Source organism: Rhinolophus sinicus, chromosome 6 (genome assembly GCF_057876585.1).
Source record: "Rhinolophus sinicus isolate RSI-liver-muscle chromosome 6, RSI-T2T, whole genome shotgun sequence".
Classification (NCBI taxonomy): Eukaryota; Metazoa; Chordata; class Mammalia; order Chiroptera; family Rhinolophidae; genus Rhinolophus; species Rhinolophus sinicus.
The window spans coordinates 6264179-6287974 of NC_142506.1; the positions used below are offsets into that span (position 1 = coordinate 6264179).

General features: G+C 46.4%; 2 protein-coding genes across 16 annotated transcripts in view; both read right to left on the reverse strand.

The window, feature by feature from the left end:
- The window catches only part of TG (thyroglobulin), a 211028-nt gene extending 199322 nt beyond the window's left edge, over nt 1–11706 (reverse strand). Inside the window, exons 1-5 of the mRNA XM_019724102.3 lie at nt 11625–11706; nt 10568–10676; nt 9141–9238; nt 7736–7939; nt 7230–7389 (exon numbers count right to left, since the gene is read on the reverse strand). Of these exons, the coding sequence (XP_019579661.3) occupies nt 7230–7389; nt 7736–7939; nt 9141–9238; nt 10568–10676; nt 11625–11691 (638 nt within the window). The 5' untranslated portion in view covers nt 11692–11706. The remainder of the gene's footprint in view (nt 1–7229; nt 7390–7735; nt 7940–9140; nt 9239–10567; nt 10677–11624) is intronic.
- Nucleotides 11707–15982: 4276 nt separating this feature from the next.
- Nucleotides 15983–23796, reverse strand: part of PHF20L1 (PHD finger protein 20 like 1) — a 61906-nt gene continuing 54092 nt past the window's right edge. For 10 of the 15 annotated variants that reach the window (XM_074316818.2, XM_074316816.2, XM_074316809.2 and 7 more), the window contains 4 exons: nt 22604–22799; nt 21102–21468; nt 19693–19858; nt 15983–17735 (listed from right to left, as the gene is read on the reverse strand). In XM_074316818.2, the coding sequence (XP_074172919.1) occupies nt 17593–17735; nt 19693–19858; nt 21102–21468; nt 22604–22799 (872 nt within the window). In that variant the 3' untranslated portion in view covers nt 15983–17592. The remainder of the gene's footprint in view (nt 17736–19692; nt 19859–21101; nt 21469–22603; nt 22800–23796) is intronic. The other 5 variants (XM_074316819.2, XM_074316810.2, XM_074316812.2 and 2 more) reach the window with 1 other exon arrangement.

Below are 23796 nucleotides of genomic sequence, written 5' to 3' on the forward strand. Positions count from 1 at the left end.
TATTATGTGTATGTGAGCTAAATAAAAAAGAATGTCATGGCAAGTGAGTTATGCATAATAGAAACTGAAAACTCGCTTTGCCCAGTTGCTACTGATTGAAGGTTCATTAACTGGAACCTGGGATAATTCAATGCTAGAAGGGCTAATAATAGTATAATGAGCACTTCCATTTATTGAGCACTACTTTGTAAAAGACAATCTGCAAAATGTTTAACACACATTGACTTGTTTAGCCCACTGCATGCTCCTCAAAGGCAGGTGGTGTTTTTTTCATCCCCACTTTAGAGGTTAAGGAGATAAAGTATGTTGGCTACCATCTTGAAATAATGGTTCAAACCCAGGCCTCGTGCAGCACACGATAACTACCTCTGCCAACAGTATTCTTCCATGTGCATTTGGTTGTACTTGGTTTCTGCCCCATATCCTGAAAGGCACGTGACTCTGTTCTGTCCTGACACTCTTTCCTGCATGCCTGGCACCCCGCTTTTCCTGGCATCTAATGGATGTTGAAGACATACATGCTGGATGAATGTATTCAAGGGTCACCTGGTTGGCTCAAGGTTCTGAAACCCATTTCAGCATAAGGCACAGGATGTTGAAATCACTTTAGTCCCATGTTCTGCCGATTCAACCCAAAGGCCCAATTCAACGTCCTGTCCCGGGGCCCATGAGACCAACAGGGTCTCTGAGCCTTCTTCCTCCCGTCACCTTCAGGTGGAGCACTTCTCTCCAGGTTGCTGGTCTTGTAAGCTTCCCAGGACCTGGACATCCCTGTGCTTTTTGCATGGACCTCACTCTGGAATCATTCTTCTTGCATATTGGAGAACACCGTGGCTTTGGCTAGAGGGAGGGTCCTCCCATCCTCCCAGGAAGACCATCCTAAGGCCAGCTACTGCCACCTGGACTTTCCAGGGCTATTCTCTGCTCACCTGTGGGGCAGACACCTAGCACTGTCATCTTTAAGCCCTCTGTGTACAGTGAACATACTAAGAACCTGGATGGAGCCGGACACATCAGAATTCCAGTCCTGGCCTAACCACATATGATGATCACTATTATTAATAACTCCTAATAAAAATAATAACAGGTGGCATGTCCTGAATGATCAGACACTACGCCAAGCAAGCTCCATACATGATCTCATTTAACCTTCATGGCAACCCTTAAAAAGCTCCGTTTCACAAATGAGGAAACTGGGGTTCAGAGTGATGAACTGATTGGTTCAAGATCACGGAGCCAGGACCACGGGCCAGATATCCTGAGTCCACTGCCCATGCTCTTTTGACAGCAGCAGCTGGCCCGATGGGGAGGCTACAGTTAAACAGAGCATGGTCCTTAGGGATCCCTGCCCTGCAGTCAACAGTAACTTCAAGTCTGAAATTCCCTCAATTTCCTTTGTTCCCCAAATTCAATGTGATACCATCTGATTTGTGGCTGATTTCTGAAACAATATCACCGTCTATGAATGCCGGACTCCTCCCCCAGTATATCAATGGCACTATGCTGGCTTATTTGCAGCTTCAGCTATTGCCATTGGTGCTTTAATGTCACCCAAGGCATGAGGGCCTCTGCCGTGCTTTCCACCTCCTTCTCATTAGATTCCCAACCCTCCTCTGTCACCCCAAGAAAAACGAAACTACTGAACCTGCACCTAACATCCTGACGAATGGCGGACAGCTCTGGTTCCATCCTAAGACGTGGGTCCGCTGAGTTTGGGACCTGTCCTGCTCTCAAAGGAAGTGAGCCTTGAGTGGGATTCTAAAGCTAAGAATGATGATTTAACAAGGAGAGAATGGAGGAATGGAGACTACGGCCAAGGTCATGAACATGCCGCCCACTTCAAGGTGGGAGAAAGAGGCCCACAGTGCGGGCAGAAGGGAAACCTAACAGGATGGGGTCACAGAGGGAGGCACGGGTCTGGTGGAGCAGGCCAGAACCCAAACATCTCAACCATTGCAACGCTGTGCGTGAAAATGTGCCAACTGAGCCTTTCTAAGGCACTGGCCTTAGAAAACCGATGGTCTTGTTGGCCACAGCACATTGTCAAGTCATGTGGTCCTCTGCGGCATGTGGCCTTATCTCCTTTATAAGGGTCTGGGGAACACAGCTCTTTGCCTCCTCAGTAAAAGAAAAAATTGTGTTCCTCTGAGAAACTGGTTTGTTTTTATCTGGTAGAAACCAAATAACTTGGACTGTTCTTCCTTTCTCTGGTTATAGGAAGCTGAGAAAAGTGTGCAGCACCTCACATCTGTTAACACTTTCTCGATTGAATGGTGTGTAGCAATGTTTGCCTTGCTTTATTCTTATTTCCCACCCTTACTTTGCTTCCTCGCGAATTCCTCTATTTTCCACTTCCATCCCGTTCCGGGCATGTCAGAAGAAAGCGGAAAGAGAAAAATCAACACAAAATTTAAAAACTAAAAATAATTTCATCTAGTGAAAACAGATGTTTCCCTTTTGTTGAATAAAAAGCAACATTTGGGGACGGCCGTAGAAGAGCCCTCGAGAAAGAAAATTACAGTGGAAGGGGAAATGATGGCATTGCTGAGTTTACGCTCTGACTGTGCCAAACTAGAGTTGGAGAAATCACAGTTAAGGCTCGGTGGAATAGAAAATGTCAGTCCCAGCCAGAAATCGGGTCCTGCTCATTGGCAGAGTAGCATCCATGGCTCTGGGCTCAGGTAGCTGACACCCCCCCACACACACACTGTAACTCCGCCCACAGAAATGTAACCATCAGTTAATAAATTTAGCATTTTATTTGCTTCTCTCCTGCACTAGAGGGACGCTCCTCAATGCTGGAGCTGTGACCTGGCATGGCGCCCGGTGCCCAGCAGGCCACCGCCGCTCCCTCACAGGACGGTCATCAAATGATCAGTCCACTCGGCCACTCCCATATTTGAGTAATGCTGCCCCTTGGCCACAGGTTAAGATCCAGCTGATCCTTCCCACTGAATTATCTGGAAAGCTTGGGTGGCCAAGGCACTGGAAGTGAGACTGGTTGCTAAGGAACTTTGAGTGAGCATAGTCACTAAGGACAAGGGCCAATTAGGAAATGAGTGAACTCCCTTGTAACTCGGGTCACTGCGGCCTGGGTAACGGCACCAGCTCTCAGCCCCACTACCTACCATGTTTAGCCAGAATACGTTTCCCTAATTGATATTTGGGCAAGGGCCTCTGAAAGACGGGGGAAGAGTCACAAGAACCAGCAAAGCTTACTTCCCATCACAACATAGTTTTGTAAAAGTCACCAGCCAAATAGGTGCCGTGAGCAGCGGCTTTCCTCCCGAGGCAAAAGAGCCCGCTTCCAACGGGCAGACGCGAGGGCCAAGTTCAAGTGCAAATTATCACCCAACGCATTAAGAGCCCACAACAAGTTGGCACATAGGCTGCCCACAGCTTTCTGGCCTTTCTGTGACCCCATAGACGTAAGTCAACTGCCTGACACCACTTCTCCAGTTGAACTTTCCCCCCAAAGTCCCCTCAGATTCAATACTCCAAAATCAAATTTGTGACTTTTCCTTCCCAAACGCATCCTCTACCATCCTTCTAGAAAGAAGACCTCAGAGTCATCCTGACTCTCCCGCTCCCTCAGCCTGCTTATCTAGTCCTTCACCAAGTTCTGTGGATTTCACCTAGTAAACATTCCTCCAGCCTCATCCCATCTCCGCATCCTCCTCTCCATCACCTACGCTGGCCCAAGTCATCACCTCTCACCTGGACCGGCACAGCAGCTTCCAAACTCATAGGGTCGCCTCCTAGCACCCACTCTGCTTTCCTCCAGTACCACCCATTATTGTCTAAATCCTAGTCCGATAGTTATTAAGCTGTAACCCCCACCCCAGACTTAAAATTCTTGGTGCAATACTAGGGACATACTTATATTACAAAATTACTCCTTGCTTATCTGAATTCAAATATAACTGGTCATCCTGTATTTTTTATTTTTTTTAATCTGGCAGCCCTACGTGCTATGTCTAGACTCTCCACGTGGCCTCCACGGCTCCTGCCACTGTGCCCAATAGAGTTGGTGGGCCTGGCATTGCCCAGGTCTGCTTATCAGAAAATTCCTGATTATGGGTAGGCTTCCAGTAACCAACTACCTGACCCTTCCCATGACCTTCCTAAATCAAAATTCGCTCTGAGACATGCTTGCTTACAAAAAGAAAAGATCCCGTTTCAGGAGTAAATTTTTTTGTTTGTCCTAAACAATGGATGCTCAGTCCTGAACTTTTGCATTTAACTCGACTGCCCTCTTGTGGAAGGAGCTGTGAATTGTGCCTCAAGCTGGCACCTTCGACCACGGTGTAAGCATTGATTGTAGGCCTACTGCGTGCAAGACTCTGTGTTGTGCACTGAATCGAGATTGCATGGGATAGTAAAAGGAACCAGACAGCTCTAACTCCCACTAATTGGCTTCTTTGGGTAAGTTCCTTAACCTCTATGTTTCAGATTCCTCATTTGTATGCTAGAGACCATAATTATCCCTCCAATTATTTTTGAAAATATTGAGGTGGGTAAAACGATGCCAAATTCCCTGCATGTAGTCAGCACTAGTTGAACTTGAACTGAGCACTCACTGGTTTGCATCAATAAACATCAGTAAATCAGACTGTTTGGAGATTCTGATGTGCTGCTCACAGGCAGACCCTTCTCCGGGCCTGGGGAGAAAGATCTCATCCACATTTGCTGAAGCTGGGTGATACAGGAGGACTCCCTACAGATCCTACAGATGTGTAATAATTTACAATGGTCACAGTAGTTTCATAGACGAGATCTCATCAGATCTTTACCATGAGCTAACGAGCAGGGCGCTGCCTCCATTTTACAGATGGGGACACTGAGGCTCAGAGAGGGTAAGTGACCAGGTCACTGTGCCAAGCAGTGGCAGAGTCCAAACGAGAGTCACCATGGCAGATGGTATGGAGTAAGTAATGCAGATGGATGGAGCAGGCAGGACTAATATAGCAACAGGACGTGGAGGGACCCGGAGCACTAGGGGTTGGGGGGCTGGAGGAAGGTGCGCTCAGTCCAGAAAGAACAGTTTAAGGCCAGTTTCTTGGTGCTGTGGGAGAATTCGAACAGCCCCCACCCTTGTTCTTTAGAACCAGGAATTCAGAATTTGGTGTATTAGGTTGAATGTATGAAATTGCTGATGTTCAACTAGTTTTACCTACACAGACAGAAATTTCATAGAATTCAACTTAAAATTCCCCCGTTTTTAAAACATCGTGCAGCTCAAACAAGCCCAGCATATGGGACAGTTGCTATTCCCAGGCTGCTAGCCTGGGAGCCCTCCCAGCACAGACATGAGAAAGAATCCCGTCTGTCTCACAGGGGAGAGACTGCTTGTTTGGGAGCCACGTAAAGCTCAGGTTGCCCAGGAGAATTGCTATCAGTATTCTCAGCCTGATATTCTTACTGATGTTTCCAGTCGCCCCCGCTCTTATCCGTGGGGGATACAGTCTGAGACCTCTACCCCCTTCCAGGGAACGGCCTGAAACCACGGATAGTACTGAATCCTATATATACTATGCTTTTTCCTATGCATGCATACCTACGATAAAGTTTAATTTGTAACTTAGGCACAGTAAGAGGTTAACAACAATAACCAATAATGAAATAGAACAATTATAATGATATACTGTAGTACAAGTTATGTGAATGTGGTCTCTCTCTCAAAATATCTAATTGTACTGTACTCACCTTTCACATAAAGGAAGCACATTCCGGCACCTCTCTGGCATATCCAAACTGCCAGCATCACTACTGTTGTGCTTTGGGGTCATTCTGAAGTAAAATCAGGGTGACGTGAACATAAACACTGCGACAGCACGACAGTCCATCGATCTGATCACCAAGACGCCTACTAAGGGACTAACAGGCGGGAGCGTCTACAGCTTGGAGACGCTGGACAAAGGGATGAGTCACGTCCTCAGTGGGACCCAGCGGGACTCGAGAGATAGCCTCACGCTACTCAGAGTGGTGCGCAATTTCAAACTTACAAATTGCTTATTTCTGGAATTTTCCATTTAATATTTCTTGAGTGCAGTTGACCTAGGGTAACTAAAACCACGGAAAGCGAAACTGCGGCTAAGAGGGAACTACTGCTGTACTCAGGCCGTTCCAATTCTACTGCGCTGCCCCTAAAATAAGACCCAGCCGGTCCATCAGCTCTAATGTATCTTTTAGGGCAAAAATTAACATAAGGCCTGGCATTATATTATATTATATTATATTATATTATATTATATTATATTATATTATACCCGGTCTTATAGTAAGCTAAGACCGGGTCTTATATTAATTTTTGCTCCAAAACACACATTAGAGCGTATGGTCCAGCTAGGTCTTATTTTGGGGGAAGCAGGGTATCTGAAGTCTTTGTGGCACCCTTTATAATAATGAAGCAGCCATCCGGAATAACCAGGCTACCTGATTATTTGGGCTGAGATCTAGAATGCAGCTCCCTTTTTATACTTGTTTTTAAATCTTTAAACTTAGTCCTAAGTGCATACAAACACACGATTTACAAAAATACGTAAGTATGATCATATCCATGCTTTTCACAGGGCAGTCTTTTTCCCTTTTCTGCCAAGTCCCGTCACCCCATTCCCTCTTTTCTCCACAGCAACCTGACCACGTGCTTCTGCACATTTTTCTCTGTGCTCACCAGTGCTCTACAGACGCAAGCGTAATCATATATTCATATGTGCACATAAGGGGATCCGTTTCTTGTTTGTTTTCTAAAAATTAAATCATGTTGTGCTCTCTGTACTTTATATCTTATATATATTCATAATATGCTGCAGAATCCTTTCCCAGTCAACTGGTGTAGTTCTAACGCATTCTGTCTACTGGCTGCGTAAATATGTACGGTGGATACACATTGATTCAGCCATCCCTCGGGTTGCTCACTCACTTTGTTCCCAGTTTTCTGCTGCAACGAAAACCGAAGCAGTAGACATCCTTGTACATATGTCTTCACATTCTGGTGTTTTTATTTCCATGGGCTGGCTGGTCCAGAGGGCTCATGTATTTTTCATTCGCGTAGCTGTTGCCAGCTTTCTTTGTTAAAAATGCTGTCACCCTTCAGATGTCCACCGGTGCCAGGTGCTTGTGTGACACGTCACAGCACCCAGCCCCCACGTGCGCACAGGCTATGGCAGGAGAGATAGGAAGGAGGGGCGCCCAGCGATGGGCAAGCCCCAGAGGCGGGCTTCCCTTACCTGTTGTAGTTATGGACCAAGTCGAAAACCATCACGTCGGTGGTGTTGACGAACTTGCACTGGACGGGCAAAAACTCTCCATCTGGAGAACACTGGGGTGGCGACTTGTCGCCCACCCCGTGGAGAAGACGGCGGTTCCTTATTTCACAGCTCCTTGGACCTAAAATTCCCAAGGGAAAATGTTCAAGTCTTAGGTGTGAGTAGGTGCGCGTGCGTCTGCAGTCTGTGGGCATACATTCATGCTGCCCGTGTGACGGTTAGAGACCCAAACAGGGACTAAGGTCTGCAGGAGGAGACGTGCAAGGGCTCATGGAAATCCCGTTTCTGCTTCCTTCTCTCATCCAGTGAATAATGATCACGTGCCGTGTGGAAGTAGGTGAAGTGGTCAAACCCTCCTTAAGCACTTTCATTCCTGCACTGCGGGCCAGGTTCTCTGCCTTTGGCGGGGAGACCTGACCGTTTTGGTGGGGGTGTGGAAGGCAGCACAGTGGGTGGGTGAGACTTACATCGCCTGGGCCTCCCCTGCTGCCGCGTCCCGTACACCTCCATCCCTTCGGTGTCCACACACCAGCACTGCTCCCGCCGCACGTCACACTGCACTGGCGTGTAGCTCCCCGAATCCTGGCACTGAGGGAGGTAGGCGGCGGCTGTGTTGTTGATGTAGGTGCTCAGCAAGACTTCCTGCTTCTGCAGCTGGCAGAAGGACAGACCTAAGGGCACGAAGAGCGGTGTCACAGCGGGGCTGCAGGGACAGCTTCGGGGTGTCAGCCCGGGAGGACTTGAGCTCCCTGCCTAGTGGGGGGGGGGGAAGGAGGTCCTTCCCACAGCTGAGGGGGAACCACCAGGCCACGCGTGGATGCTCAGTGAGCTGGGGGCAGGCTCAGGCGCAGCATCCCGACGGCCCACATTTATTCCAGGTTTCCTTCCAGTACCCTGCAGACTGAATCAGACAAGAGCAGGCTCCCCTGGCCCCCATCTGTCACCCAGACACCGTGCCGCTCTGGTGCTTCAGCTGTGGGTGTGAATGGAGTACAGGCCTAGCTTTTGACAGAGCTCATCTGAATCCAAATGTCCCTATGTGCTCACTGTGTGACCTTGGGGAAGTCGCTTCACCACTCTGTGCCTCGCTTGGTTTATCCATAGAACCTAATACAAAGGCCTTCTTCGGGTGCGTGAGGATTAGTTACGTTAATATTTCTGCCCCTGTTGAATGCCTACTATGTGTCTGGTGTTTTACCTGTGAGGCAGAGCCTATATTCCTGCTGCACACTCAGTGAGGGTGTGTGCCCTGGCTGGGTCACTCCATCAGGGTGCTGGGAGCCAGCCTGCTCCCCGAGCCATCCATGCTGGCTGCGAAAACCAATGCCCAAAACAGAGCTTTTCCCCGGTAAAGGGCAGCTTGGTTCTAGGCTCAATTTCACTGTTTCAAGGTGACCAGTTTACGCTGACCTTGGTTTTAGGCTTAACTCTGACATGCTTTAAGTGGGGACTATGTTTCTTTGCTCATACAATAATTAATCTTAACAGGAAACTTTTCACCTAAGTCTCAAATTTGAGAAACACCTTAGATGAGAAAACACTGCGCCACTTCCTGGTTCAGAGGCCCCTGAGGTCTGCTTGCCATGGTTCAGTCAGCACCAGGCCAGCTCCCCGGCACTAAGGAGGGGAGGGGGGAACTCCATAGCTATTTGCTGAACAAGTGACTTGACTCTCCCATTTCATTTTCACAGCAGTCCTATGGGAAATAGGACCTCTGGTGCAGGACTGTTGCCCTAAGTCAGAGGAAGACAGAAACTCAGAACAACACATGGCCGGTCACACTCCAAGCCCAGTGCTCTTTGCCGATGTGAGTGGTCCTAGCAAGAGCCCCCTTCCCATGGGACGCCCCCTTTGACCCCCTTTCACACTTACAGGCCATGGGTCGCCCAGGCTGCCTGCTGCCAGGCACTTCCCTGCCGTCGGCACCCACACACCAGCAGGAGCGGCCATCGTTCTGGCACTGGACAGTCCTGAGGGCAGAAGAGACATGGCACATGGATGCCGTTATGGGCTCCCGAAGCCACAACCCCGGTTACCTTTCTTGTGCCTTTCCACTGTTCCAAGTTTTCATTCAGTAAATTCGGGAGAGATTGGAGTGGAGGGGGCAAGTGACTTGGGAAAGGAAAAGCTCTCCTTTTCCATCTGGCTAACCCGGGCAGCGCCTCCCTCACTCGCCAGCTTTCCCTTCAGCAAGCTCTAACTAAATGTCCCCTGGTTGTGACGCTTCAGCCACATGGAGGCTGCAGAGGGTAAAGGCAGCACCCTCCTTACATGGACCAGGGGTGGGGACACCTCATGGGGGGTCAGGGCCAGCAGAGAGCTGGGCCTTGGTTACGGGTGACACAGGGAAGCACATGCATAAAGTTCCCCAGGGGATGTGACAACTACACTGAGGCTGGTGGGATGATGAGGGGCAGAGAAGGGAAAAAGGGTTCCAGGCAAAGAGAACAGCCTCCTGAGGAGGAATGGGTGGGTGGCTGCAACTGCAAGTGGCTGGAACAAGGGATGTGGAACAGCTGCATAAATAAGGCCGGTGAAGGTGAGCTGTCCTCCAACCCCCTCTGCCACCCTAGTATTACCAGGGATCCAAGCAGGGACCATACTAGAAGTGTCACTTTGCACTCTGGGGAGGCTATAAGAGTTTTGTAGGCACAGAGAATGGAGGCAGGGAGGGCTGTTCCCAGAACGCAGTCCTGCCAGGGATCGCCCCTAGTTCAGTGTGACGGGAACAGCCTGGGACGTTACATTGCATCGTGTACAAAGGATCCCTGTGCCTTGGGGGAGGGGCTTGTTTAGATGATCACCCCACCCTCCAGGGAGACTATCCTGGACCTAAGTCCACGATAGGGCAGCCGAAATGCCCCTCCTGGGGAAATCGCAGAACACAGCCCAGCGCTGGACCCAGCAGCCATTGACCTGGCAGTGCCGCCATCGTCTGCTCCCTCCACCTCTGACTCTTCAGGAGGGCAAGAGGAGGAGGGGGAGGTACCACAGCGTGTATCACTTCACCTGCCTCCACCTTTTATCAAAACAATTACGGTGAAAGGTTTGGCAGGACAAGAAGGGAAGTCGTGGAGGCTGGCTGGGGTGAAGCATGGATCGGGGCCCCCTGGGGCACATCACCCAGCGTTGACGGGCCTAGGGAACCACGACACAAGGTGGACACCCTCCAAATGACAGTGGCCACATCTCAGTCCATGGAGAGGCGTGAAGGGCATAGCAGGGGGCAGAGCTGAGGGGTGGGCTGTGCTTGAAGGCCTCGTGGCCCCGAGCGTCCACGTGGCTGGCATAAGCCTTACTGGAAGCTGCCATCTTCTGCGCACTGGGGAACGTAGTCTGCTCGCTTCAGAAAGGCACTTTCCCTCTGCACCTCGCAGGGACGAAGAGGCTGGGCATCCACCTGGTATTCTACAAAAAGGGAGCGACTCATCAGAGAGTGTGGACTGGATCCCAGTAAGCAAGATGGGCTCCCTTAAGCCCAGATGCTCTTCTGGGTCTCATGTGCAGCGTCACGGCTGACCATTATGTTCACAATTTTCCGAGTGTGACATTAGCTCCTTTAGTCCTCGACACTCCGCTGGGGCAGGGGCGGTATCTCTATTGTACCCATGTGGCTCTAAGACAGGGACAGTGAAAGTCACCTCTCGAGGTCACACTGCTGGCCAGATGATTCAACATAAACTCTTGGGCTGCTCGTTTCTACATGCCGAGGCTGAGTTAGGTCAGAACACCACAGAGGAGGTTCTAGAATTTATCAAAGCACTCCCTGCAGACAGTACCTTCCTGGCACATAGTAGGAATGCAAATTAATTAGCACCTCCCACCTGTCTTATTTCCCATTAAGAAGGCATGAAACATGCAAGGGCTTACTCAGAAATCACAACCACAGGAAGATTGAATTAACTTAGATTTATCCAAAGTCACACAGTAAGTGTCTGAGCCGTGGTCTATTTCACTCCATAGGTAGATTTGGTATTTGCACTACCTGCTGACTATTCAAATACTTTGCATAAATGACCTATGAGTTGAGATACCTAAGGGAATAATATAAAACAATATCAATGTCAAAAATTTGCTAATAGGGTGAGATGGGTGAGTTCGAATTAAATTAGGAAGATCTGGTTTCCCATTGCATGTCTACCAACCACTGGCTCTGTGACTTAGACAGTTCAGTCCACCTCTGTGAACCTGTCTCTTCCTCTGTAAAGGAAAGGGCAAATAACCCACCTCTGGACACGGTAGGGATTTCATGAGATCCTAAATATTCAAAGGCCCCGGCAGAGAGGCCGCTGACTTGGGAGCTCTGGCCTGAGAGCCCCTTCCTCCCCGTCCCCTGGCCTCCGGCTGAAAACTCACCAAAGATGTTGGCTGACACCAAGCAAGCTGAGGCCAACAGACCGAAGACCCACAGGCCCAGGGCCATTTCTGGGCCCTTCTGGGGATGGAGGGCAGAAGTGACTGCCTGCCCGGGGGCTCTGGCCAGGGAGCTTTTATAGAGCGGCTGTGCCCACTCCTCTACTCATGGGCACTCAGTGAAGCAGCACCGCCGTTTTCTCTGCTGGTCACAAGGTGTTCCTCCGCTGCGTCTGCTCCCTCTGAGGACACTCGTGTGGCCAGTGGGGGATGCAAAGCTTGCTGAGGATTTGGGGGAGCCGAACTGGGTGGGGCGGCTTCAAAATTCATCTTGACACGGAAAGCCAAAGCTTCGTGGCTTTGCGGGTAACAGGCTCAGGGCCACTGGAAGAAAAGCAATCCGTCCTCCTTTCCTCTCTCATTTCTTCCTTCCTTCATCCCTCCCTTCTTCCTTCTACAAATATGTATTTTAGAGACCAACAGTAGCAGACATATGCTAGGCAATGAGAGTTTGGCAGAAAACAAACAAAACAGGTGACATCATTAATATAGAATGTAAGAATTGTAATGAGGAAAGCCAGACACACAGACACACACACACACACACACACACACACACACACACACTCACGTGCATATCTATCCTCCGCTCCCCTGTCCAGGACTTCAGATATCGCCAACCTAAAGGGAGCAGGGATTGTGTCTTCCACACAAAGTCTGTCCATCAATGTATTTTCTCTTAGCGAAGCCAGCTTCCTTCCTTCATTCCTGCCCCTGCGTAAGCTGACAAAATCAGCTCATCCCCCTGAGCCCCAGCCTCCTGCTCCAGAAAGCAGAAATAAAAGAAAAAGAATGTGTACCTGCTTGCCAGGGTGGCCATAAGGGAATAAATGAGACACCGATGTGTATGTGCTCAAGAAATGCTAGCGGTTGTTCCTATTGATTTTCTCCTTTGCAAATGACATTGTGCTGGGGAATGACACAGCACAGCACAGAACAGCACAGCCAGGTGAGGGGCTAGCGACAGGGCAGGGAAGGGCAGGGGTGGTAGGCAAGCAGCGAGGACCTCGCTGAGGGTGCGGCACTTGAGAGCAAGGGTGCATGAGAATCTGGAGGGACGGAGGACAGGCTGGGAGGTGGAGTGTGCTGTGCACCGGGGAGAAAAATGAAGGGGACATAACCGCAGAACAGTGGGCTGTACCACGTAATAGGGTTGCTGTGAATAGTACAAGAGGTAACATCGGTCAAGTGCTCAATCAATTCTTGGATATAATAAGTACCCAGCGGTGGTTACTCTCGTCATTTTGGGGTCTGTGATACAAACTACAGAAAGTAAAACTTAACAGTTATTTTAACTGACAGGGTTGGGATTTAAAACAGGTGACAAACCCTTCTCTGCGCATTCTTCCTGGGGAATCAAACATGCCAATGGCTCTAACATCTCTACCTCCAGCTCCAGCACCAGCTCCAGACCCAGCTCCAGGCCCAGCACCAGCTCCAGCACCAGCTCCAGCTCCAGCGCCAGCTCCAGGCCCAGCTCCAGGCCCAGCTCCAGCTCCGGCCAGACTTTCCTGGTCCTCTCTGCTGGACACTCCACAGACATTTCAAAGTTCCAAACTAAACTTCCCAACACTTATCCCAACACTGCACCTTAACATGCTATTGCTGTCTCTCTAATAGCCAGCCTGAGGGCCATCCTGAACCTCTGCCCTCATTGCTCATCAGCCTCCAAATCCTACCGGCACGCCCTCACTCCCATCCCGTGGGCTCGGCCCCTCTGCACCGTGGCTGCCCCTGCCTCCCTCAGGCCCCACAGCTCCAGGCTAGCTGACCAGCACAGCCTCCTACCTGGCCTCCTGCCTCCCACCCTGGCCCTCACCAGGCTGCTTCTCCAGCTGCAGGGGTAGGGGATGGAGACCCCGTTCCTCAAGTGTTCAGGAGGAAGCATGGGGGCTCGTGGAGACCACTTAGCTGGCATAACTAAGAATGAGACTTAGATTTCAGGCAAAGATGATGTGAGAAGATGTGTTGGCCTTTGCTGGAAAAGAAGACATAAGAGGAGGACCCCCCCCCCCACAACCCACTGCCACCCCATTACATGGGCCACGTTCCACCCACGCTATGGAGAGCCAGCAGCATCGCTTCACTATAATCATGAATAAGGACAGCCGTGTGCAGCCCATCGTGTCTCCATTTCCAGGTGTTCTCAAGCTGATGAGTTTTAGAAAACGCTCCCTAGGGTTAGAGGTTTACCACAAACCTCACTCCCATGCTTCTCCCCACCCCAAAATGTGTGCACAAAGCTTGCACAGGTTGGCGTGTGTCCTGAGCATCCTCTCTGGCCAGGGTCCTGGGAAGCAACAGAGTGGAATCAGTACCTCCTGGCCCGGGCCAGGGGGCCCCTGCTCTACTGGGTTTGGTACTTTGGGGGGTGCTGGACTTAGGGTCAAACACTGGGTGTGGCGCTCCGGGGACGCTGCACTTCCTATCCCTGGAGTGAAGAGTGCTATGAGAGAGGGGAACGGCAGACCGTGCGCTGACTCCATGCCAGACCCCACCTGGGCAAGGGGCGACGCTCAGACGTCTGAGAGGGTGAGAGCGCGCAGTGGGCCAGAACTGCCCCGCTTCCTTCAGGATCAGTACAAAGAGCAAGAGGCCCTTCTCTCCACCCAAGCAGCAAAGCGGGGAGCTTAGAGAGAGCCACGCCAGAGCTCTGCCTCCGCCCCATGAAACCTCCTTGTCACAATGACTCAGCTGCTTTTGGCCACTCTCACCATACTGCCACTGAGCTGGGGGCCACACGAGCTTCAGTGGTAGTTCCAGGTGGCAATGCCGTGGCCTGCTCTCCACCATCCTGTTCCTGGCTCCTGCCTCCACCACTGCTCTTCATCACTAGCCCTGCACCCTCTCCCACGCTCCCTGGCCCCAAATATAACCACATAACCTTCTCTTTCAACTTCTTTCTTCTCTAGATATGGGAAGTAATTGGAAACACAGAGGAGGAAACTGCTTCAGAACAAACATCAGCTGTCGCCTACCACAGAGAATCTCTTAGCAGGCGTCCGTCCCCAACCCAGCCAGGTGGCTGCCCCCATTCCCGCAGTGACCCGAAGCCACATCCCTCCTCTTGGGTTGCCAGAGTAATACTGGAAATTCCTGGTACTTGACCTCTGCTTCCCAAAAGGGGGAAGACATACTTTTCCCTATCCCCGCTGCCAAGCACAGCTCAAAACTCTGGATGTTTTATATAAAACAGACAGAAGAAGCCCATGAAAGGTGGACAGAAGAACAGCCAGCGAGCAACCTCAGGACTAGAGGAGAAACATGGTAATAAGTTCCCTGGAGTTCATTTTGCCTCATATGGCTCAGATTAGGTGTTGGAGAGGCAGCAATTTAGAAATTCCAATAAGCTCAGACCCACCGTCCTCCCCCCCCCCAAAAAAAGCCCCAAGAAAAGTCTCTTGAGCTAAGGGTCCAGGAAAGAGGCAGCCTGGCAAGACAGAAAACTTTTAGACAATTGCTCTATTCCACCACATGTCACAGAAAAAACTGTGGCTCCACCCCCACTGTGCCTGCAAAGGGAAACTGGGGAGCCCAGAATCCCACCTTTGCCAGGCTATAAGAAGGCGCCCCAAGCCCCATGCCATGGTAGTGACAGAGAAGGCCACATGAGGAGCCAGGACCTTCACTTTTGCTGGGCAGTTATGAGCTCCCTTCTCTCTGTGGGGTCAGTGGAGACCATGTGGGGACCCTCAATCAGTGGAAATAAGGGGTGCTCTCCCCTTCCCATGGGGGTTGCTGTCAGAGGAGGCCTAGCAGGGAGGCAGGATCTTACCACTGCCCAACAGTAGCAAAGCCATCTCCCAGTGGAGTCAGTGGGGGCCACATGGGGAGCAATAATGCTAAACCCCCAACCCTTCCGGCCAGGAGCGGCCTGGTGGGGAGCCTAAAACCCCACCCCAACTTGCAGGAACCAGGAGCACATCCCCAGCCAGGTGTCATTAGAGCTCTTATTTTAAAAGACAAATGAATGTAGTATTAATCTTGAAATACAGGCATTAGCAAATTTACTCCACACATGGAACACAGGCACTATTTACTTTAATATGCAAATTTAAGCAACTACCCCATAATATCACCTCTACTAAAGCTTTTCATTTCTCAGTAAGATCTTTGACAAGGTTAATGTATCACAAGTAAATACACATGACTGTATTCTATGTTGGTTGATCTTTGGCACATTTGTCAAGTTGGAGAATCTCAAAAGGCAAGAAAAATTTCTAATGACTATTTAGCACATACTTGTCATCATCTTTACATCAAAATATAAGGCCGCAAAAAGGCAAGCTGAAAATTTAAGATATGTGGAATAGTTTTAATAAAGTTTTACATACAGTACCTTACATATAGAACAGTGTGTTTGCAAATTTAAATAATATCTGAATGTACAGTGGCATGTATTCTTATCAAAGATAAATTCAAGTTTACTGTTTATCAGTTCTAAAATGCATTTATACAGACTGCTAGAACTGATAAACAGAACGAGGCATAAAATATTCAAGTGTTATATGTCATCAGATAGCCTCCTCTTAACAGTCTTTTTCCCCTTTTTAAAAAAGTTTCAAAACCTGTACATACATTTGTAATTTTTAAAAAGTCTGTTAAAAGGTAACATTTCATGTTAACCACCAATTCTTATAGTCTATAGTAATAAAACTAGATATGTGTAGATATAAATATGTGTAGATTATGTACATATGGACGTTGAGCGTCTGTTTCAAACAAGCATCCACACTTGCGCAGACCTACGCGTGGGGCACTGGGCACTGCGGACAGGACGACCTGGGCTCGAAATCCAGCAAGAGCTAACACAGCAACTTAGTTGCCTTTGGTTTCAGAATTTGTCCATTTGTGACCAAAGCTAAAAGTTTTGAGTGCGCATGTACTTTTTTTAAAAAATAAAATTCATCTTCAGAAATGAAGATTTTCCAGTATTCTACTACCAGCAGTTTAAAAAAATCCACAGCCACAAATCGTTTTGATAGCTTTGTCACTCCTCATCCCAGCCGAGATTATGTACATTTTCTGAAGGCAAACACCAAGCATACTCAGGATCAAATGGTACGTTGAAGCCTGAATACTGCAATTCAACCATATATATTATATATATAGCATATGCGACATACATGTTTCTGATGGACTGATGGCATTACGTAAGACTTGGGGTGGGAGACTCCCACGGCATTTAAAATTCTCTTTCCAGCAGTATCATCATCATTTGGCACACTGACCGTTCTGTAACCCATTTTGTTTTCAATGAGCTTTAATGCCTGCAATAAATTCCAATTATTTGGTGTTTGTTTTTAAAATAGATTCATAATGAAGTAAAAATTCCACAATTGTTTTCCCCAGAAGTGAGACTTCTGCTCTCAGTTTTCTGATTAACGACATTCGTCACCTAAGAAACAGCTCATGATCCTATGCAAGTTTAAATACCCCAACCTTCCATGCAGCTGCAGCAACTGCAAAGACAGTTTTTATAGCAACCTTAAAGAACTTTCCAGAATGTAGATTCCCCCTACCATTTTGTTTTTGGCCAAATGCTGGTTTATAAACGTGGATTTTTTTACTAGAAACTATATAAATACACCATATTTCTTTCTACAGGTATCTCGAGCTTTCATTAAAAAATCACGCCAGTTGAATTCCCTTCGTCTACATTAGATTCTACATTTGCTCATCCTTGGCATATAGCACGTTATCATTTGTAGCTTACTCACAAAGTTTTCATTTTAGCTTCCTTGATAAAGTTGTTCATTTTTCCTTTCAAGGTGCTCTCTTATTGATGTCACAAATCAATAAATGACCAAACATCACTAAGCTTTTGAACTATCCACTTAGCAGTCACGTGGATAATAAAAATTCCTGGACTGAGGAGAGCCACATTCTTTTATGCAGGTTTTCACTGCTGTCATACAGAACAAAGAGTTGCTATCTGTTGTACTTTGCCCATGTCAATCAGAAGCTGTTTGATGTGGCGTTTGAGTTGGGGCAGTCTTGTGAGAGGGTCAGGTGGCTCCAATTCCCCTGTGAAATCAAGCCAGCTTTCCAGAACTAAATGAGAGAAGAGAACAAATTTAAATGGCAAAACAATAGTATACTCATCAGGTTGGAGAAGTCATGGAGACGGAGTTCACTTCCCTTTCCCTAGGAGGCCAATATACACAAGCCGTGTCTGAGAGGTTTAGCATCCACAAGAGATCTAGTTCCCTTTGGTAACGTTAATCTGCTATTATTGTAGATAATTTTTTCATATATATATACGCACTCACACACACGATACAGTGAATGTTTAAATAAAAAAAGCTTATTACAGTAAAAGACACACTGCCATTAATTCCCCTCAAAATACTCCCCCTCACTTCTAACACACTTATCCTATTGTTCCTGCCACTTTCTGAAGCAGTTCTGGAAGTCCTCTTTTCTGAGTATCTGTAGTTGCGCTGTCGTGGATGGCTTAATGTCCTGAATCAATTCAAAACGTTTTCTTTTCATGGTCATTTTAACTTTGAGGAAGAGCCAGAAGTCGCACGGTGCCATATCCGGTGAATAAGGTAGGTGAGGACACACCATAATGTTTTTATTTGACAGAAATTGCTGTACCAGAAGCAATGTGTGGCACGGAGCGTTGTCATGATGGAGGACGAAAACACTCATGAAAGAGGACTTCCAGAACTGCTTCATAAAGTGGCAAGGATGATGGGATAAGTGTGTTCCAAGTGAGGGAAAATCTTTTGAGGGTGATTAATGGCAATGTGTCTTGTACTGTAATACATTTTTTAAATTTAAACATTCACCATATCTTTTGATCACACCTTGTAGATATAAACTAACTTCATTTTGAATGTCTCCCTTTAGTCTCTTCTGGAATATGAACCAACAGCTTCCTGTGCCTACTCAAGGTTTCTATTAATTTAGGCTTAAATTATCTCTACTTCATATTAAGTGAAACTTAGCTACTCTAACCATTTTTATTTTAAATCCAAAAGCTCATTCTTAATAAAGGAAAGGACATGGCAATTTCTCAGTGTCCTTTTCAATTCTGCTATTTTATCATTACTTTTAAAAGAAAACATGCAAACACACTGAAGTCTAGGCAGAATGCAATTAATTTGCATTCTACACTTTTTATTAATAATAGGAGATACTGTCAAGCTGCCTTTTTTTGCTTCACACATCTACTCAAAACATTAAACTAACTCTATAGTTAGTATCACCAAATAGAAGATGCTTCTGAAATGGGTGTCCATTTCCTCGTTTCTCAGGGGAAAATAAAGCAGCAGAAGCTCTAACTCAGCATAGGGCAAATGTATCACATCCTTTTGCAAATTAAAAAAAAAGTGGGTGGAAGGGAGAATGCAATCTATGAAGGTGGGGGGAAAAAGGAGTCAGAAAGCACAGGAAATACACTGGGTTAGGAAGAGGGTAACCTAAGTTACTCTTTTCTCAACTACTATAAAATGGGGATAATATCTTCCCTGTTTACTCCTCAGGGCTCCTGTGTGATAGAGTTAAAAATATATATTTTTAAAAAAACTATTTGGAAATTTGTATGCAAATGTAAGGTTTAACGTACCTAACCTTATATAAGCTTTTTGTTGTTATTAATTGCACCTAACAAATAGTGACCAAAGTGAAAGCAAAAATGTTTTCCCCCATATTTCAAATACGCTTAATGTTCTTATGCAGACTTCCAAAGAACACACAGTTCAATGAAGCGAGTAAATATCTCCTAAGTGCTCTATACTGTGCCGGGCAGAGGGGCAGTAGTTAATAAACATCCACCTTAAAAAATAATCTGACGTAATATTCAGTCATGTTGTCTTGAGCGGAACGGACCCCAAATGCCAGCTGACTGAAGTCCATGTAAAGGGAGCGGCAAAGCTCCATCAGGAGGGGCGCGTCTGCGCTTTCCACCCCACGATTTAAAATCCTTAAATGACTTCTGCATAATCACACACACACACTTTACACACTACAGTGGTTGTACTGTAGTTCTTTCTTAAATTACCATCAACTTCTTTTTCTATTAGGTCCATCCTGCTGGCGACTTCATTCTGCACGTTCTCTATGTGCGTGAGGAGATTGAGCTGCCACTGAAGGTGTGCGTCTCCCGGGTCTTCTGTGCCTTTCTTATCATTATAAACAAATACTGTGTTCTTTTCAGCTGGCTTCTTCTCCAAAAGACCATTGGAAAAAAACAGAGAGTTGGATGAAATGTACTATCATAAAAAAAAAAAAAAGATTACAAACCTCATCACCTGCAAGGATCAGTGAAATCCAACCTGACTCCGAGTATTTTTAAAGGACGGCTGGCACATAATCAAATTACATCTGACAGCCCTTGAGAGCAGGCATGCCCACCTTGCGTCTCTATAATGCCCAGCGGCAAACTGCTACACATGGCCAAAGGCACTGAAGAAAACATGCAAAACAGAGGAGTCACTAATTATAGCCTTCATTAGAATGCCCAGCTAATTTGGACTGACCATACCTTCAATTAACCAAAGCTGGTGAAATAAGGAGAATGAAGGCAAAAAGCAGTAACAGAAAAAAATCAAGAAAGTCAGCAAAGACCAGTATAAAGTCCAATTAACTGTAGACTGGACTTTATGGGGCAGTTAAATCAATGAGGCGAGAGAAAAGCAAAAAAATCTTTTAAAAAGTGAAAACTGTTTAACACACACACACCAAATGTGAACTCAGAAATAACCAATTTCATAAAAGGGATATTAATTTGACAACATAATTTACCACAAGTTTTATGAAATACAAGCTTTCCAAATTCAGTTAAGTATTTATAGTGGTTACTTGATAAAGGAAGCCAGAAAAATAAAGAGCTAATTTTAAAGGCATTGCTAATTGAAACTTAATTTAAAAAAAAAAAAGTGAAAATACAACACATCTAAGACAAGCCCAATGTATAGGAAGTGTATAAATTTTCAATGCACACACAGCTGTATGAATTCAGCTGACTATGTAATAGGACTGATATGTATATACAAATATGCTAATATTTTAAAGACGACTGAAGTGCCACCTTTTGTCTACAACACATAAAAAAGACAAATTATATTAAAATGTATAGGCACCTATACGCACTTTGACGTTCTCACACAATTTTCATTTCAAATACAATGTGGCTCATATTTTTTGGAGGTATCTAGTTAGGTGTGTTTACAAAATTTAAATTTTTGTTAGGGCACAAGTTTACTGAATTACTACAATTCTGAATTAGGAAATAATTAAATATCCAAGTAGCCAGTGTTTTCTTAAGAGGAAACAAACAATGTTTGTACCCTAACAAGATACTCAAGAACTTGGAAAATGTGAGTGAAATCTCACAGCATGTGTTATTTTATAAAATTTTTCTTTGCTGGTCTATCCCATTTTCCAAGAAGACAAATGAACGCGTTATACCTTTTCAGGCATTCCATCCTCTTTCACCGTGTATTGTAAACGGCTTTTCTCTTTCATGTGGAATTCTTGTTCTTCTTCAAAACTGCTAACATCATCATCATCTGAGCTCCCAGGTTCTGCAAGAGATCTGCAGTCTTGACCAAAACTTTGTGGTTTCTGGTAGCTGTGCTCACTTGTTATATAAGTTCCTTCCATTTTTAGGGGCCAACGAGGTGGTTCTTTATGGTTTTGTACATGATATTTCTTTTCTTCCAGATTAACCGTGTCTTGCACTGTTATTTTTTTCTCTACCCCAGCAGTTACTTGGTCTTGGTCTTTTCTCTTCCCAGAACAAGCCCAGAGATGAAGGTCAGGATGATGTTTATTCCTTAAAACAAAATTGGAGAACAGCAATTCAGAAAACAAATCCAGCAACAAGTTTAATACCATAATAAATTTCAGAATTCAAAATTACACAGTTAACCCTTTGTTTCTGAAATTATAAATTTGATCTTTTGGACCCCTAAGAATTCAACATCTTAGAAAATACTAAAATCCTTCACACGGTAAAAGGCACAGCAGAAAGCAAGCTGGCTTCCTAGTCCAAAAGTCTGATGCGTGGAGTCCTGCTGTGCCACTGAAGAGCTCGGACAAGTGACATAACCTCTATCTTTGGCTACCCACCTGTCAAACAGGTAAGATCTACTTTTCAGGCTTATTCCAGCACTCAATAAAATATCATATGAAAGCACAAATTCCTGGCACGTAGCAGACAGCACCAGCAAGGGGAGGCGGCGTGGCCTGCAGAGCAGTCGGGAATTACAGGGCGCAGGCGCGCTCTGTGCTCTCGTCAGTGTGGGAGGCCCCAGGATGTGGACAGAGCAGGAGAAAGGAAAAGGACGTTTCTGGCCCAGGCAAGGGAGCCAGAATGAAGAAAATCTTGTGAGTAACCAGTGATTGATTCTGTTTTTATACAAATATGTCTTTTGTGTGTTTTTTAAATAAGAATTCTAGCCAGGAATAAGAAAGTCAAGAACATTCTGCCACGTTGTTTAGGGAGGCTCCAGCCTGAGTTTTGACGGGACAGTTGTCTGGGGTGCACAGCAGAGGAACGGACATGACCAACTCCCTTCAAAGTCAACCTTAAGGTGACTGAAAAATTGGCTATTGAATCTGTTGCATCTTGACAGCATTCCAGGACACAAAACACAGGGTTCACTGCAGCAAAGGTACTTAATGCTGTGCAAGTTGTGAGCACACAAAGCAGTGGGACAGGGGCTGACACTTGTTGAAATCCCAGCTGCTGTGTCTACCTTCAACCATGCTTACCTATTCCTGGACAATAGGCATGAAGCAGCTACTCATCCAAACAGTGACTAATCTTTTCTTTTTTTGTAATTTAAAATGTACTCAAATAACGATTATGTCTTCCAGACTGCTCATCTGAACCTTCAAAAGGCCGAATGATTTGTCTGAATCAGAACTGACGCTCGGCACGACCCTCCCGGGGCACCCTCACTTACTTGAGTATGCCAATCTTCAGCTGTAGGCCGTGCAGGACTTTCGTAACACCACAGACATCCGCGAGCAGGTGATGTGTGGAAACTATCTTTTTGGCATTGAGATGAGAATAATTTTCCTTTAAAAATGACAACCCGCACATTTTCCCATTATTCAACCAATCCTTATCATAACGGTATTTTGCACTCCACCTCTGACCTGTAGATGAAGTTGACACTAGTCACAAAGGATTCCACTTGTTCAGCTTTACTTTCAACCGCTACTAACATCACTTAGCAAGCAAGGTGAAGCACGGTACAAAAAAATTCAAAAAGAGCAAAGCAGCATTTTGAGGATTTCCTGCCTGCTAAGGAGAATGGACTGCACTCAGCGTGTGTTCAGTGGCAGCTGACAACTGCGAAGGGAACCTGAGTGTACTGCTTTCCATTTTCTAGGTATCTGTCATCTGTCTTCTAATAAGGCTGAGAGGTCTGGAGAGAAACTTAGAGGAGCTTGTTTCTCTCACTGACCTTCATTCTGAACTGGATGAAACACGAGTTCTAGTTAAGTGAGTAGGACCCCTCCCCACGTCTGAGATCTCACAGAATCCTTTATGATTCTGTCTTCATTACCAACAGTAATTCTATCCCACCATGATTAGCTGCTGCTGTGTCTGTGTCCCTACTATACTATGAGATAGTGAAAGGCATGGTTAGACTCAATCATCTTACCTCTTACCAATGCGGCAAACAAAAGGCAGCCAATAAATGCTGCTGAATGAATGAATGAGTGAACAAATGTCGACATTCATACAAGTCTGAATAGTTCTCCTGCTTCTTAATGTTACTTTTTTGATAAACGTGGGGATAATTCATTAGCCTTTTATTTGAAAATATCTAGTTGTTTTCAGCCTCAGAAGCAGAAACTGTACACAACATACAGAACAGTGCTACGCTAACAGCCTCCAGCGTGGCGGAGGGCACTAAGTGGAAAGCTCAACGAACAGGGAGTCAAAAGGCGCAGGTTTTCATCCCTGTTCTGCCACATCTAGTGCTATTCACAAAGCATTCAACTTTCTGTGTCCTAGTTGTCTCGTCAGTGAAATAACGGGGTCATATGTGATAATCTGAGATCCCATCTGCTGTAAAATTAGTTGGATACACAGCACTATCAGAAACTTTTATGAAACTATGTCAGGAGGCGTATAAGTTCGGAG